Source organism: Crassostrea angulata, chromosome 1 (genome assembly GCF_025612915.1).
Source record: "Crassostrea angulata isolate pt1a10 chromosome 1, ASM2561291v2, whole genome shotgun sequence".
Lineage (NCBI taxonomy): Eukaryota > Metazoa > Mollusca > Bivalvia > Ostreida > Ostreidae > Magallana > Magallana angulata.
Window position 1 is genome coordinate 32,736,099 of NC_069111.1, and position 13,168 is coordinate 32,749,266.

The following is a 13,168-nucleotide window of genomic DNA, read 5'->3' on the forward strand; positions in this document are numbered from 1 at the left end:
TGTTTGGGATGGGGGTTCCAAGTCATATATTTGACAATTTTTTAATGCAATTTAAAATAAGACTAAGCCATACTACAGTCATGAACATGAATAGTATAGAACAAAACACAAACTAATACATGTATATATACATAGGAAGTATTACAAAACATAGATGATTGGTCTATATCTGGGTTCTTAAATTGAATCATATATCATGTACATATTATATTATTGTTTCGTTGTTCAAGGCATTTCAGATGGTATGTAGGTCATGATCCCAAGTGCTCTTCCTGAAATTATCAAATATCATAAAAACCATTGAGATCCCCACCTTGATCCAAAGAAATTATTCCTCCTTAGGTCATGGCGCATCAGATCATTATGGCATGTAAGTCATGACCCTAAGGGGTCATCCTGACCCCCTTAGAATCAGAAATTGTCAATTATCTTTAAATTATTGATGTTTGATGATCCTATCTCTATTTAATCTTTATTATCAAGTCTCCCGAATGAAATTTGGAGACTTATTGTTTTTGTATGGTTCTTAATACATGTATTATTATTCTTTGTCTTCTTCTTTTTCTTCTTTCTCGCTCTGAACTTGTTTCTCAGAGATGGCTGAACAGAATTGTACAAAACTCTAGGATATGATAGGCCTGCATATCTAGTTGTGCACCCTGGTTTGATTTTTCTCATTTTAGACAACCACTTTTCAGGGTGTGGGGTCTAACATTCAGAACCTTGTAGGAAGAATCGTAGACGCTATTGTAAATGGTAACTTGAAAACGGACAAAGATAATAATATAATAGGGTTTTCTTAATCATATATTGACTGTCACTGGCAATATATAGGGTTTATTAGATCTGACCCCTGGGGTCATCCCCACCCCCTAGGAATTTGAAATTACCATATATCTCAGAAACTGTTATAATCATGACCCCTAAACCATGTATATTCATGTTTCTGATGTCAAGGGGCATCAAATGTTATGTAGGTCATGGGCCCTGTGGGTGGTACTGACCCCCTCAAACAGCAAGTCCCTTAATATCTTCAAAACAGTTGAGATCCCTACCCTTAAACCATATATATTCTTGTTCCTTGTGTCAAGGGACATCAAACGGTATGTAGGTCATGGGCCCCGGGGGTGGTCATGACCCCCCTCGAACAGGAAGTGCACAAATATCTCGAAAACGGTTGAGATCCCCACCCCTTAACCATATATATTCTTGATCCTTAAAGGACATCAAAAGGTATGTAAGTAATGGGCCTCAGGGTTAATTTAATTTTTCAAAACCATAATGCACATCTATGGAACAGTTCCTATCATATCCCAAGATATGATGTGTCTATCCATTAAATCATAAAAGGAGTTCTAGGATCTATGGTTTTTTTTAAGTGATAAACGTCAATTTTCTGCTACTATTTGACTCCCTGGATGAAATTTAAATTTTTAAAACATTACTGCACATCTATAGAACAGTCCCTATCATATCCCAAGATATGATGTGTCTATCCATTAAATCATAAGAGGAGCTCTTGGATCTATGGGTTTTTTTTAAGTGATAAACGTCAATTTTCTGCTACTATTTGATTCCCTGGATGAAATTTAAATTTTTAAAACCTTATTGCACATCTATAGAACAGCCCCAATTATATCCCAAGAGATGACGTAGCTACTCCAAAAGTTGTAAGAGGAGTTCTGGGAACCATACTTTTTTTTGCCAAAAAATGTCATTTTTTGTTCCCCACTGATCCCCTTGATAAAAAAAAAATTCTGGAACCTGATCACACCTCAATGAGACACCCCCAATCATATTCTAGAAGATCACTATGCTACTGCCAAAAAGAAATGACGTTTTTGAAACCAGTTTTTTTTGTAAAAAAAAAAAAAAACGTCATTCTTTTCATCCAGCCTTCGGCATATCGGAGTATCAAGTAGCATTATTTCCTGGCTATTATGCTCGGGATCGCCCTTCAAAAAAAGCTAAAAACCTACCTGGAAGTGACGTCACATACCGTATAAATAGTGCTTCCATTGTGATAAACACTCATATTTTTTCTGGCGACATCGGGACATGAGCCCTTGTTGGTTATATGGTTATTGCGGTGTTAATAAATTTTCTAAGACGTGGTCTTAGTTGCAAGGTTTGTAAAGCCTTTGAAAACGAATTAAATCTACCAATGACGAAGTCTTGGTTTGAAACTGAAAGGATTGATAATCCGTGCATTTCGTTTTACACATGGTTCATGTGGTTTTACAACTCAAGTTGTACAATACACGTTGTGTATTTGTTGAATGCACGATAAGAACACGCTGTGTTCAGAATTTTGTCATGAATATATTTTACCGCAAGTTTTACAGTACACGTTGTGTATTGGTTGATAGTAAGGTTTTAAAACACGTTGTGTTCAGAACTTGGACTATATAAAAGATTTTACACCGCAAGTTGAATAATATACACGCTGTGTATATATTAAATAGTACAGTACAATTAGAACACGCTGTGTTTAGATTTTTCTTATGGTTTTATTGATCTCAATATCAGGGATATAAATGAGACAAGAGATGGAATTTCTCTTAACTGCTGACTGATACTGGAGATAATTGGTTTACAACCCACAATTTACAAAATGTAATGCTCATAGTAAAATGACCAAAGGTCTGAAGTTTGAACAAAATAACAGTCAGGTTAATAATACAACTGTACTAAATCATGTAGGTGAAAGAAGATGTCAATTTAGAACATCGGAACAGGCTGATGCATTAATGAAATTAATGTTGGTTTATTGATCATGATAAAAAAGAAGTATTTAAGGCATCAGTTTGCACATGGTTGAAATAAGTACAGCTGATGATATCAGTAATATTATTTGGTGTCATTGAAGACCAAACAAGAAATTTCACTAATGAACAGGAATTTATTTTGCTTCTCAGAGCAATACATTGGCTGTGAAATGTTTTAATTCTGGGATGAGAAGCTTACGTATACGTATGTTTTCTATTACACATAATATATGGTGTTTTCAAGTTATTGTCACAGAAAAGATGATTGTCTATATTACAATTATTTATATTACATTGTACAGTCGAAGTTGTGCATGTTGTGAAGTTTGGAAGAAAGAAGCTTAAAATCTTGGAGAATCATGAATTTTTTGAAAGACGAACTGATTCATAAAATATTAGAGAATTAAATTGATCACTGTTTGTAATGGGTGCAAAAGACAATCCATGCAGTGTTTTGAATTGTATCAATTGTTTGTGCAGTTTTATTCAGATATAAAGTTTGAGTGAAGAGTTATAAAGTTTGACTGAAGTGACAGTAAATGTTGAAAACAGGAGTACCAGTATTGATTAAAAAATTTGAATGAAAGCCATACATACGTATAAGTTAGTAATAGAGAGAACTCAAACAAACATTAGGATACTTGACTTGAAAAGTACTTTAAAAATAAGTACATGTACCGGTAATTAATGTACATTGCAGTCTAATAATTAATATGGTTTTACTATTTAATTGTTTTTTGCATCCATAATTATTACAAAAGTCATAAACCTGCACATCATTATATGATTAATGAGGATGATATGAGGAACAAAGAACCAAACATTTATTGACTTAGATGATTTGATTTCAGACACCATACATGAATTTATTTAAATGAAGCTAATTTAAATGAATACTTCATGGAAACTAAGGCTTGATAAGTATTGTTATGACACTGTATGATATAAAGAAATGAAGTTGTTTGATACATTGCTGAAATCCTGAGATATAATACCAAAAGAAAAGGTTCAGAGTGAAAGAGGATCAATGTGGTCAGAATGAAAATCCTGAAATAATACAATGTTCACTTTAACCCTATTTGTTATAAAAATAAACATTAAAACTTATTACCAAAGTATGGTTCATGCTCAATTAGATTGAAATGAAAGAGTACAGTATATATTAAAGAAAGAGACTATTTGTGACCATCTTTTATTTCTATCTTAAGAATTTGGTGAATTAAACTTTTACCATATGTCAAGCAATTTTATACCAAGACAAATTGTCAATGGAGATCAGTTGTTTTACAACCTTCCTCTTTAAGGAAAAATCCAGTGATAAGGATTATAAATGTAAAAATACATTATTTTGTAATAGAATACTGCAATGGAAGAGATATAATTGAATGGTAAATTGGCAATATACAATTATAAGTTATTGAATAGAGTATTGAATATACGATATGAAACATGAGATTATGTTTGATTATATATTTAGAGACACTGAAAGATTTTTTGAGATTCTCTTTATACAAGATGGGTTACATGAGTAACTCTAATTTGGAATTACGATACACTAGCTAGCACCATGTTTACAATGTTCATATTGAGAAAAAGCAAAGAACAAACTGATTTTCATACATTTATTATATACTTACCATATATGTATTAGTTGATGCATTGGAATGGTTTCCAGTATATGTGAATAATTATTGATTATCGATCTCTTCAGAACTTATCATCAGAGCTGAAGTCTTCATGAAAAGACAAATGTTGCATGTATTTACTTGCTAATGGTGTTTAGTTTATATGATACTGCAAATTTAAAACAGATTTTAGAACGTTTCTGGTACATATTATTCAGAATTTGAATCAGAATAGATTAGAAAATATTAACTTTACAGATTTATATATGTGTTAAGACATTGTGTGAACACAAGGCTATGTAGTAGCTGCAACAGAAAATTAAAATGATGGGGAAAACTTTTAAATATTAAAGATGATTGAATTTCTTTATCTAAAGATTGAGAAAGTTCTTTTTCTGTATTTTCTAATTGTGTCATATTGATTGAATATATGAATTAACAGGATTTATACTTTCACTTACTTCATTTAATATGAAATTTGATTATAATAAGTTATTTCAAGATAGTGATTGTGTTTAATCATATCACTCGATCAAAGGACAAAGATATTATAGTACAATATTTACTATTGAAGAAATGTTTACTCATATTTAGCTGCTGGCATATATGTAAATAATGTTACCATAGATATAACATATCTGATCATTCATAAATTCCAAGAACGATTACAGGGAACACATTTGTTCCTGTTTTATTTTTTGTCTCTTTGCCAGTGGGTGTATTAATGAAGACTAGGTGAATTACAATGCCCTACATTGTCTCTCTATAAACAAAGCTTTGTCTGGGCAAGTTTTAATTGGGACAAAAATGTTTACAATCTAAGAAAATAACATGGGGCAAAAATAGTCCTGTTTACAGTTCCCAATTGTTGGTCTTATTGTGATTACATGAATATAGATATATTGACGACCAAAAAATGACATTACAAAGAACTTAATATTAGATTTCATATCTTGTTATAAATTGTTAATACACAAAAAATTAATGTCATACAATGTTCCCACTTTATAGCGAAAAGTTATATATATTCCATGAATATACATGTATATGTAAATAATAGATTGTTTATAATGATACAAATATTAGATTTATGGAAAATGAAATATTAATTCCATATTCTTTAAGAGAAAACAGTACCTAGCTAGAGGTTAAAATCTTAACATAGGTCATTTATATTAACCTATTTCATATTGAAGATATAATTATCAAATTTAGAAAAGATTGCAGGTTTTGAAATTAGTTTTCTTAAAACTAATTAATTCATGCAGAGTTTGGTTGTACAGTGTATTAATATATCAAAATGGATGTGTTATGAAAGATTAGCATTTTGTTTTTTGTATAAATACCACATACCAGGAAAGTCATAGATATTGATTTAAGAATTTTCAAAGGAAGGAACGTTGATGTTCAAAGACATCAGACAAGATTATACCTGACATCCTTCTGTACACAAGTGAATACTATTGCTTTTACTGATAATATCTACGTTTCAAAGAAAACTTAACTGATCCTAATATATAGCTATATAAGCTAGACAAAATAGGACATACATGTACCCGGTATATATAAATATGATTTTAGTTTATAAAAGAATGATTGACATATAAGTAATTAATGAAGAGTAAATATTTTTCTGATCAGAGGGTCATTGTACCTTAGTTATGTTGCAAAACTTAATCATGCATGAATATAATACCGGTACTTTATATTCAAGGAAGAAAAAATTTGTTTTCTACATTACATTGGAAGCTAGAAGATCATACATTTAATTACATTATAGCTGTATTATATGTGTATTATAATGTACCCTATATATCAGATAGTAAAATCTGACATTTCAATGAATGCAATTCATTCTTCTTTCTATTAACATCTTACAGACAGAAAATTAGATAGTTTGGATTTTACAAACAATGTATTTTATTACGGTATATCACAGAGAAATGAAGCAGAATGGTTTTAAAACATTATTTTCTGAGAAAACATTAATCATGCAGCCACAATATGGACAATTATTATAGAAATTGGTGGGGAAAATAATGGGTACATTTGATGTGTTTTGTGGCTAAGATGATAAAGCAATTTTGTGTTTCCACATGATGAAACTAAAGTTGATTTATTAAAATGGTCTATGTTTATTTAAATCATTGATTGAGAATCTTCTCTACTAGGAAGGATTTTTATTTATTGTCAAATACTTTGAAGATGCTACTTGATACTCCGATATGCCGAAGGCTGGATGAAAAGAATGTCCCCCTCATCCAAGCATTCCCCCGGATGTGATGGATGAGGGGCATTCTTGGAAGACAGCCTGAGGCTGAGGAGTATCAAGGTTCCCTCCCTGTATGGGTATTGAGAATTGTTTATCCCACCTCAAATAAAAATACATATTTGACAATAAATCTGCTTTAAAATTATGAGTGTTTATCACAATGGAAGCACTATTTATACGGTATGTGACGTCACTTCCAGGTAGGTTTTTAGCTTTTTTTGAAGGGCGATCCCGAGCATAATAGCCAGGAAATAATGCTACTTGATACTCCTCAGCCTCAGGCTGTCTTCCAAGAATGCCCCTCATCCATCACATCCGGGGGAATGCTTGGATGAGGGGGACATTTTTTCAGCCATTAAATGACCCCCAGGACAAAATTGAAAATTCCGAAACCTTATTGCGCATCTATAGGATACCCTAAAACATATTCCAAAAGATGATTTGTCTACTGTTGAAAATGTAGGAGGAGTTCGAGGAAGAAGGCTTTTTGTGAAAAAACGTCATTTTTTACCAATTATTTGACCCCCAGGACTAACAGAGAATTTTTGAAACCTTTTTACAAAACAACATGATACCCCAAATCAAACTCCAAGAGTTAGTTTGCTGGTTTATAAGATGTAAGAGCAGTTTGAGAAAGTAAAACATGACAGACGGACGGACGGACGGAACAGGGTAACAACAATATACCCGAACTTTCTTTAGAAAGTGCGGGTATAAATATATCACATATTCACCAAGCTATTTAGAACTATTTCCCTGCATACACTCCAGCAGTACATATACTTTGTAAGTTAAACTTAACAATATTTAGCCAGCCAGTTAAAGATTGATAATTCACCTGCTTAACAATCATGCTGATTATCGTAAGTCGTGACATTATTTTTCAGTGTGGTATCATGAGTTCCAATTTATCAGACCACGTCTGGATTCACTTTGACCAAACAGGAGAAGTGATGGGTATCTCCTTGGAGACGGCCACCTCCCAGTGTGTTAATGGGGACAACTTCTCCATACAGGACTGGAACACAAGTGTAGAGGTCACACAGACACTGCTTGGTCCATCGTAAGTATACACTAAATTTCTATACGATCAGAGTTTTGCAATGCCTACATGTTTTCTTAGATGTCGTATCTTCATTTTTAGCTCACCTGAGCTGAAAGCTCAAGTGAGCTATTCTGATCACATTTTGTCCGTCGTCCGTCTGTCCGTCCGTCTGTCCATCCGTCCGTCTGTCCGTCTGTTCGTCTGTAAACTTTTTACATTTTGAACTTCTTCTCTAAAACTGCTTATCCAATTTCAACCAAATTTGGCACAAAGCATCCTTATGGGAGGGCGAATATAAATTGCAAAAATTAAAGTCCGATCTGTATTCAAAGCGGAGAAAACCTTGAAACTGTAGAAAAAGGGGGGTGCATTTTTAAAACTCTTCTTCTCAAGAACTACCGAGGCAAATTCAACGCAGTTTAGCATAAATTATCCTTATGGGAAGGAAAATATAAATTGCAAAAATTAAGGGGTAATTTTGTTTCAAATCGAAGTTATTACGAAAATAATAATAAAGGAAAGGTGTGTTTCAATCGGGCTCGGCATCCGGTAAAATGGGTAGGCAAGACTTGGCCTGGGCAAAACAAAAGATTTGCAGTTATTAATCTGCCAATCTCATTAAAATTTCAGGATATTTGATGGACTAGTATATTTGTATTCGCTGTAGATATTGCTGCAAAATAATGCGTATTTGGAATTGACGATTGCCGATCTGCCCCGGCATTTATTTTGCCACGGCCCGGGTTTGCATACCCATTTTACCAAGACTCGTATTCCATACTTCTAAAACGAGGTTCTTTGTTTAAAGCAGCCATGACATTATACGAAAAAGGGTCGATCTGACTAATAGTATGATGAATTTGCTTGTTGTGCAACAGTTCGCGTATGAACGGAAGTTTTGAAACATGAAAAATATATTGGTGCCGATTTTGTGAAGTAAATTGAGGCTAAATATTTCAATGCGTTGACAGTTTTCACACATGCCGTTGGTGTTAGCTTATTCTGATTTTCGTTTCGTTTTCATTATTTATGCTTTGTAACCTGGAAACTATCGTCTGTATTTCGTGATTTTTACGTATCAAATCAATCAGAGACTTCGGTAAATCAAACAGTTACGTTAACTGTTTACCTGCGCAAATTAAGCAAAATCGGATGTAGGGGTACTGAAATACAATTCATTCTATCGGTAATTCGGCATTATCTTTTGCGTAATGGTAGATTAATGCAATAGGTTTTGTTGAGATGCTCGGCATTTTCTCGAGTTTATTCAGTTTAAATAGAGTTTGATATCGCTTACGGAAATATGTAGGTATATCCATGTATATATATATGATTCATTTCGAAAAAAAAAATTGTGTTCTTTATTTGTTATACATGTAGTGCATGTTGTTTACAATTTCTATTTACTAACCATATTTGAGTGTTAAGCTTCGAATTATAAGCAAGATACAGAGATTTGCTCACAATTCTATGTTTGTACACAGATCTTAAAAGCTAAAGATTAAAAAAGTATAAAAAATTGTCAATATTTATTACGAAAATTTTCAAAATCTGTTCTTCCAGAAACCCACTTATTGAATTGTAAACTTAACCTTTTTAGCTCACCTGAGGATGGGGCCACAATGTGTGTGGGGGGGGGGGTCGAAGTTTAACATGAATATATAGAGTAACTCTTTAGAAATCTTCTTCTCAGAAACTAATCGGCCAGGAAAGCTGAAACTTGTGTGGAAGCATCCTCAGGTAGTGTAGATTCAAAGATGTGAAAATCATGACCCCTGGGGGTAGGGTGGGGCCACAATGGAGGGTCGAAGTTTAACATATGAATATAAAAAGTAAATCTTTAAAAATCTTCTCAGAAACTAATCGGCCAGGAAAGCTGACACTTGTGTGGATGCATCCTTAGGTAGTGAAGATTTAAATTTGTGAAAATCATGACCCCCGAGGGTAGGGTGGGGCCACAATGGGGGATCGACGTTTAACATAGGAATATATACAGTAAATCTTTAAAAATCTTCTTCTCAGAAACTAATCAGCCGGCAAAGCTGGACCTTGTGTGGAAGCATCCTCAGGTAGTGTAGATTCAAATTTGTGAAAATCATGACCCCTGGGGGTAGGTTGGGGCCACAATGGGGGATCGAAGTTTAACATATGATTATATACAGTAAATCTTTAAGAATCTTCTTCTCAGAAACTAATTAGCCAGGAAAGCTAAAACTTGTGTGGAAGCATACTCAGGTAGTGTAGATTCAAATTTGTGAAAATCATGACCCCTGGGGGTAGGTTTGGGCCACAAACGGAGGTCGATGTTTTACGTAGGAATAAACAGAGTTATTCTTTAAAAATCTTCTTCTCAGAAACTAATCAGCCAGGAAAGCTGAAACTTGTGTGAAAGCATCCTCAGGTAGTGTAGATTCAAAGTTGTGAAAATAATGATCCCCAGGGGTAAGGTGGGGCCACAATGAGAAGGGGTCAAAGTTTAACAAAGGAATATATAGGGTAAATCTTTAAAAATCTTCTCAGAAACTAATCAGCCAGATGATTCTTTATAATTGTTAAGACTTTGGCCCCAGGACAATTCTTTGGCCTCATGAGAAGGTTCAGAGTTTGATGTACGTTTATATCCCATATATAAACTATTGTTAGGGATCTTTTTTAGATCTGCAATACTCAACATATGATATTACTATAAAATCATCCTGTTAGAAAAGGGACTAATGATTATAAACATAAGAATATCCAGGGGAAAATGGATTTTATTTATACACGATTTACATGAATTATTGTACATTGTCCAGATAGTTTGTATTATGACTCCATTGAGCTGATTTTATCATACCTCTTGTTCCTCAGGTGAGCGATGTGGCCCATGGGCCTCTTGTTTAAGATACATCTAAGCGTCTAATAGTATCATTGTAGATTAACTGTATTTTTTGTAAGAACATTGATATAGCGGTGTGATAGACATTTCTGAACCACATTAATTTTTCAACATCAATACCATATGAATGTAGTTTATAGATCTAGACAGGTTCCATGTTAAATTGCATGCAAACGATTATATATTAGCAGTGATGTAAGGTTTGTTAACTTTTTTAGATACAGAGTAACATATTGTATGGTTTGTGTTGCTACTAATTATTACAGACTGTATCAATGATGAATTATTTAATTGGCTCTTGCCTCATTTGTATCTGTTAATTTTTTTTTTAGACCTGATACACAAAGTTATATAGAAAAATTGAAGAGAGAAGAACAAGAGAGGGCCAAAGGTCAAACAGAGGACAAAAGGTCATTTTTGGCCAAATATGTAAGTATGGAAAATATACGAGGTCAAATATTTCATTGAAACCAATTAACACACAAATACATATATGTTCAAAAAGATATGTATAGATAAGAAAACTTGCGTGTGGAAAGTGCAAGAGACTTTTGGTTTTGGAAATTCCTTTGTGTCTGTTTCGCATGTTTTGTTTTCCTCTTTTGAGATTTGTCTCAGTTAGTTTGGTAGTTTCCTTGTCATAAACTATAATTTAATCACACTTAAAGGGACTTGGACACGATTTGAGATCAAAAAAATTATTTTTATTTTTTATGTATAAAATGGTTTACTGGTGCATTTTAAATGATTGACCAAAATATTTAATGTTAAAGTCAAGTTACAAGTGAGATACAGAGGTAAGAATTGGTTGTTATGTAAACATTACAAAGCTCGAGTCTTATAGTTGTTTACAAAATATGTAAAAGTAGAGATTAACCATTTCTTAGACAAAATGACATGTAAAAAACAATTAAAGCTAACTCAATATCTTCATAAATACTAGTATCACAAAAGAAAATTACATATGATTGAAACTTACACCAATACAACACATATGTAAAAATGAGAACATTCGGGCTTTGTTTACAAAACAAAGAATTATGAACTCTGTATCTTGCTTATAACTTAATATTTGACTTTCAAATTTTGACAAAGCATTATAAACTTTTATATTTATCAGTATAAACACTAAAAATGGAAAAATAAAATTTGAAAATTTTAAGTCAAATCGTGTCCAAGTCCCTTTAAGGACACACTCAACATTCCTCAGTTTTAATATATAATTTTCCTTGATAGGTTATTTCTTCTTTATTTGCATTTAAACCTGCTTATGCCAAAAAGTCAGGGTACATGATCATGTTAGTTTTGGAATCAGAATATTAAATAGCATGCAAAATGTAATTGAATGGTGATTGGTAAAGTCATAGTATATATTTTCAATTGAAACTATATCTTGAAATAAAAAAATATCACAATTAAAACATGAAAATATAACTTTTGAATTACATAGTAGAAATCTTCACAAAATTAGAAAATAATGGATGATATGTCATGTCGGACCTTAAATAGATATTTGTTAAAGGTTCAAATTTGAATACAACATAAACATTCACATCAAAACAATTGATGAGCTATAAATATGATAAACAACATTTATAGTCATGTTTCATGAGCATGCTGAAGTTAATCAGTTTTTATAATTACTCATATTGACATAATTAAATCCAGCTAAGAGAATGCCTAAATAGTATACTGGTAAATCAATATTAACCCTTTACCCCTTAATGCCACTTTTTGCCTTGACATCTGAATGCCATTTATTGGTAGGAGACATGATTTTTTATGCAGCAATATTTTCAGAGTGCTTGTTTTCTTTGAATATATTGAATAAAAGCAACCACAAGAAATGTCCTAGCTTTCACAAAGTAGAATTTAAAAAATGTACATTGCCAATCAGATGACATTTTCAATCAGGGAACATCAATACATCATTTGAAGGGTGGGTTGCAGATTGAGATAAAATGCACTATGTGATAACTTGATTTAGCAGTCACATGCTTCAACAGCTTATTGACCTTTTGAGTATGTTGCTTATTTAGAATACTGCTTACAAAATAAAAAAACAATAAGATTCTTTACATAGACAACACTCCAAATGAACATTCTAGATTTTATGATCCATCAATGGATGGATTGAGGTCAAGGTTTTCATTTATTTATTGAGATAATTCATTCAACTAATTAATTTCATTCTTCTGAAGCTTGATACTCATGGGTCTGAAAATGCAAAGTGACAGTTGAGAAGTCATTTGTAGTTATTTGTAGCTATCGGAATATGCCAGCCAGAGTCAATCATAATTCATGATCTATTGATCTGACCAATGAAGGTTTATCTTGATTAAGGCAACCTTTCCATATACTCAGTATTTACACCGATTTATACATTTTGCATATATATCATCATGATATATTGATTTATCAAATCTAAGGAAAGAGAAAGATGAAGAAATGGAGGTGATGGAAGTTTCAGAAATAGTAGTTTACAGGCCAGAGAGTTACAAGTAGAAACATAAGATTTAAAGCAGAAGTACTGTATGTTTCATTGCAGTACAATTCATTTTAACTGATCGAAGGAACTGT

The 13,168-nt window shown here is 32.6% G+C and overlaps 1 protein-coding gene across 2 annotated transcripts in view; it reads left to right on the plus strand.

Annotated features, from left to right (window-relative positions):
- LOC128178713 (ER membrane protein complex subunit 10-like) overlaps nt 1–13,168 on the plus strand; it is a 31,309-nt gene that overhangs the window by 7,911 nt on the left and 10,230 nt on the right. For both annotated transcript variants that reach the window (XM_052846010.1, XM_052846018.1), the window contains exons 5-6: nt 7,553–7,728; nt 10,921–11,017. In XM_052846010.1, the coding sequence (XP_052701970.1) occupies nt 7,553–7,728; nt 10,921–11,017 (273 nt within the window). The remainder of the gene's footprint in view (nt 1–7,552; nt 7,729–10,920; nt 11,018–13,168) is intronic.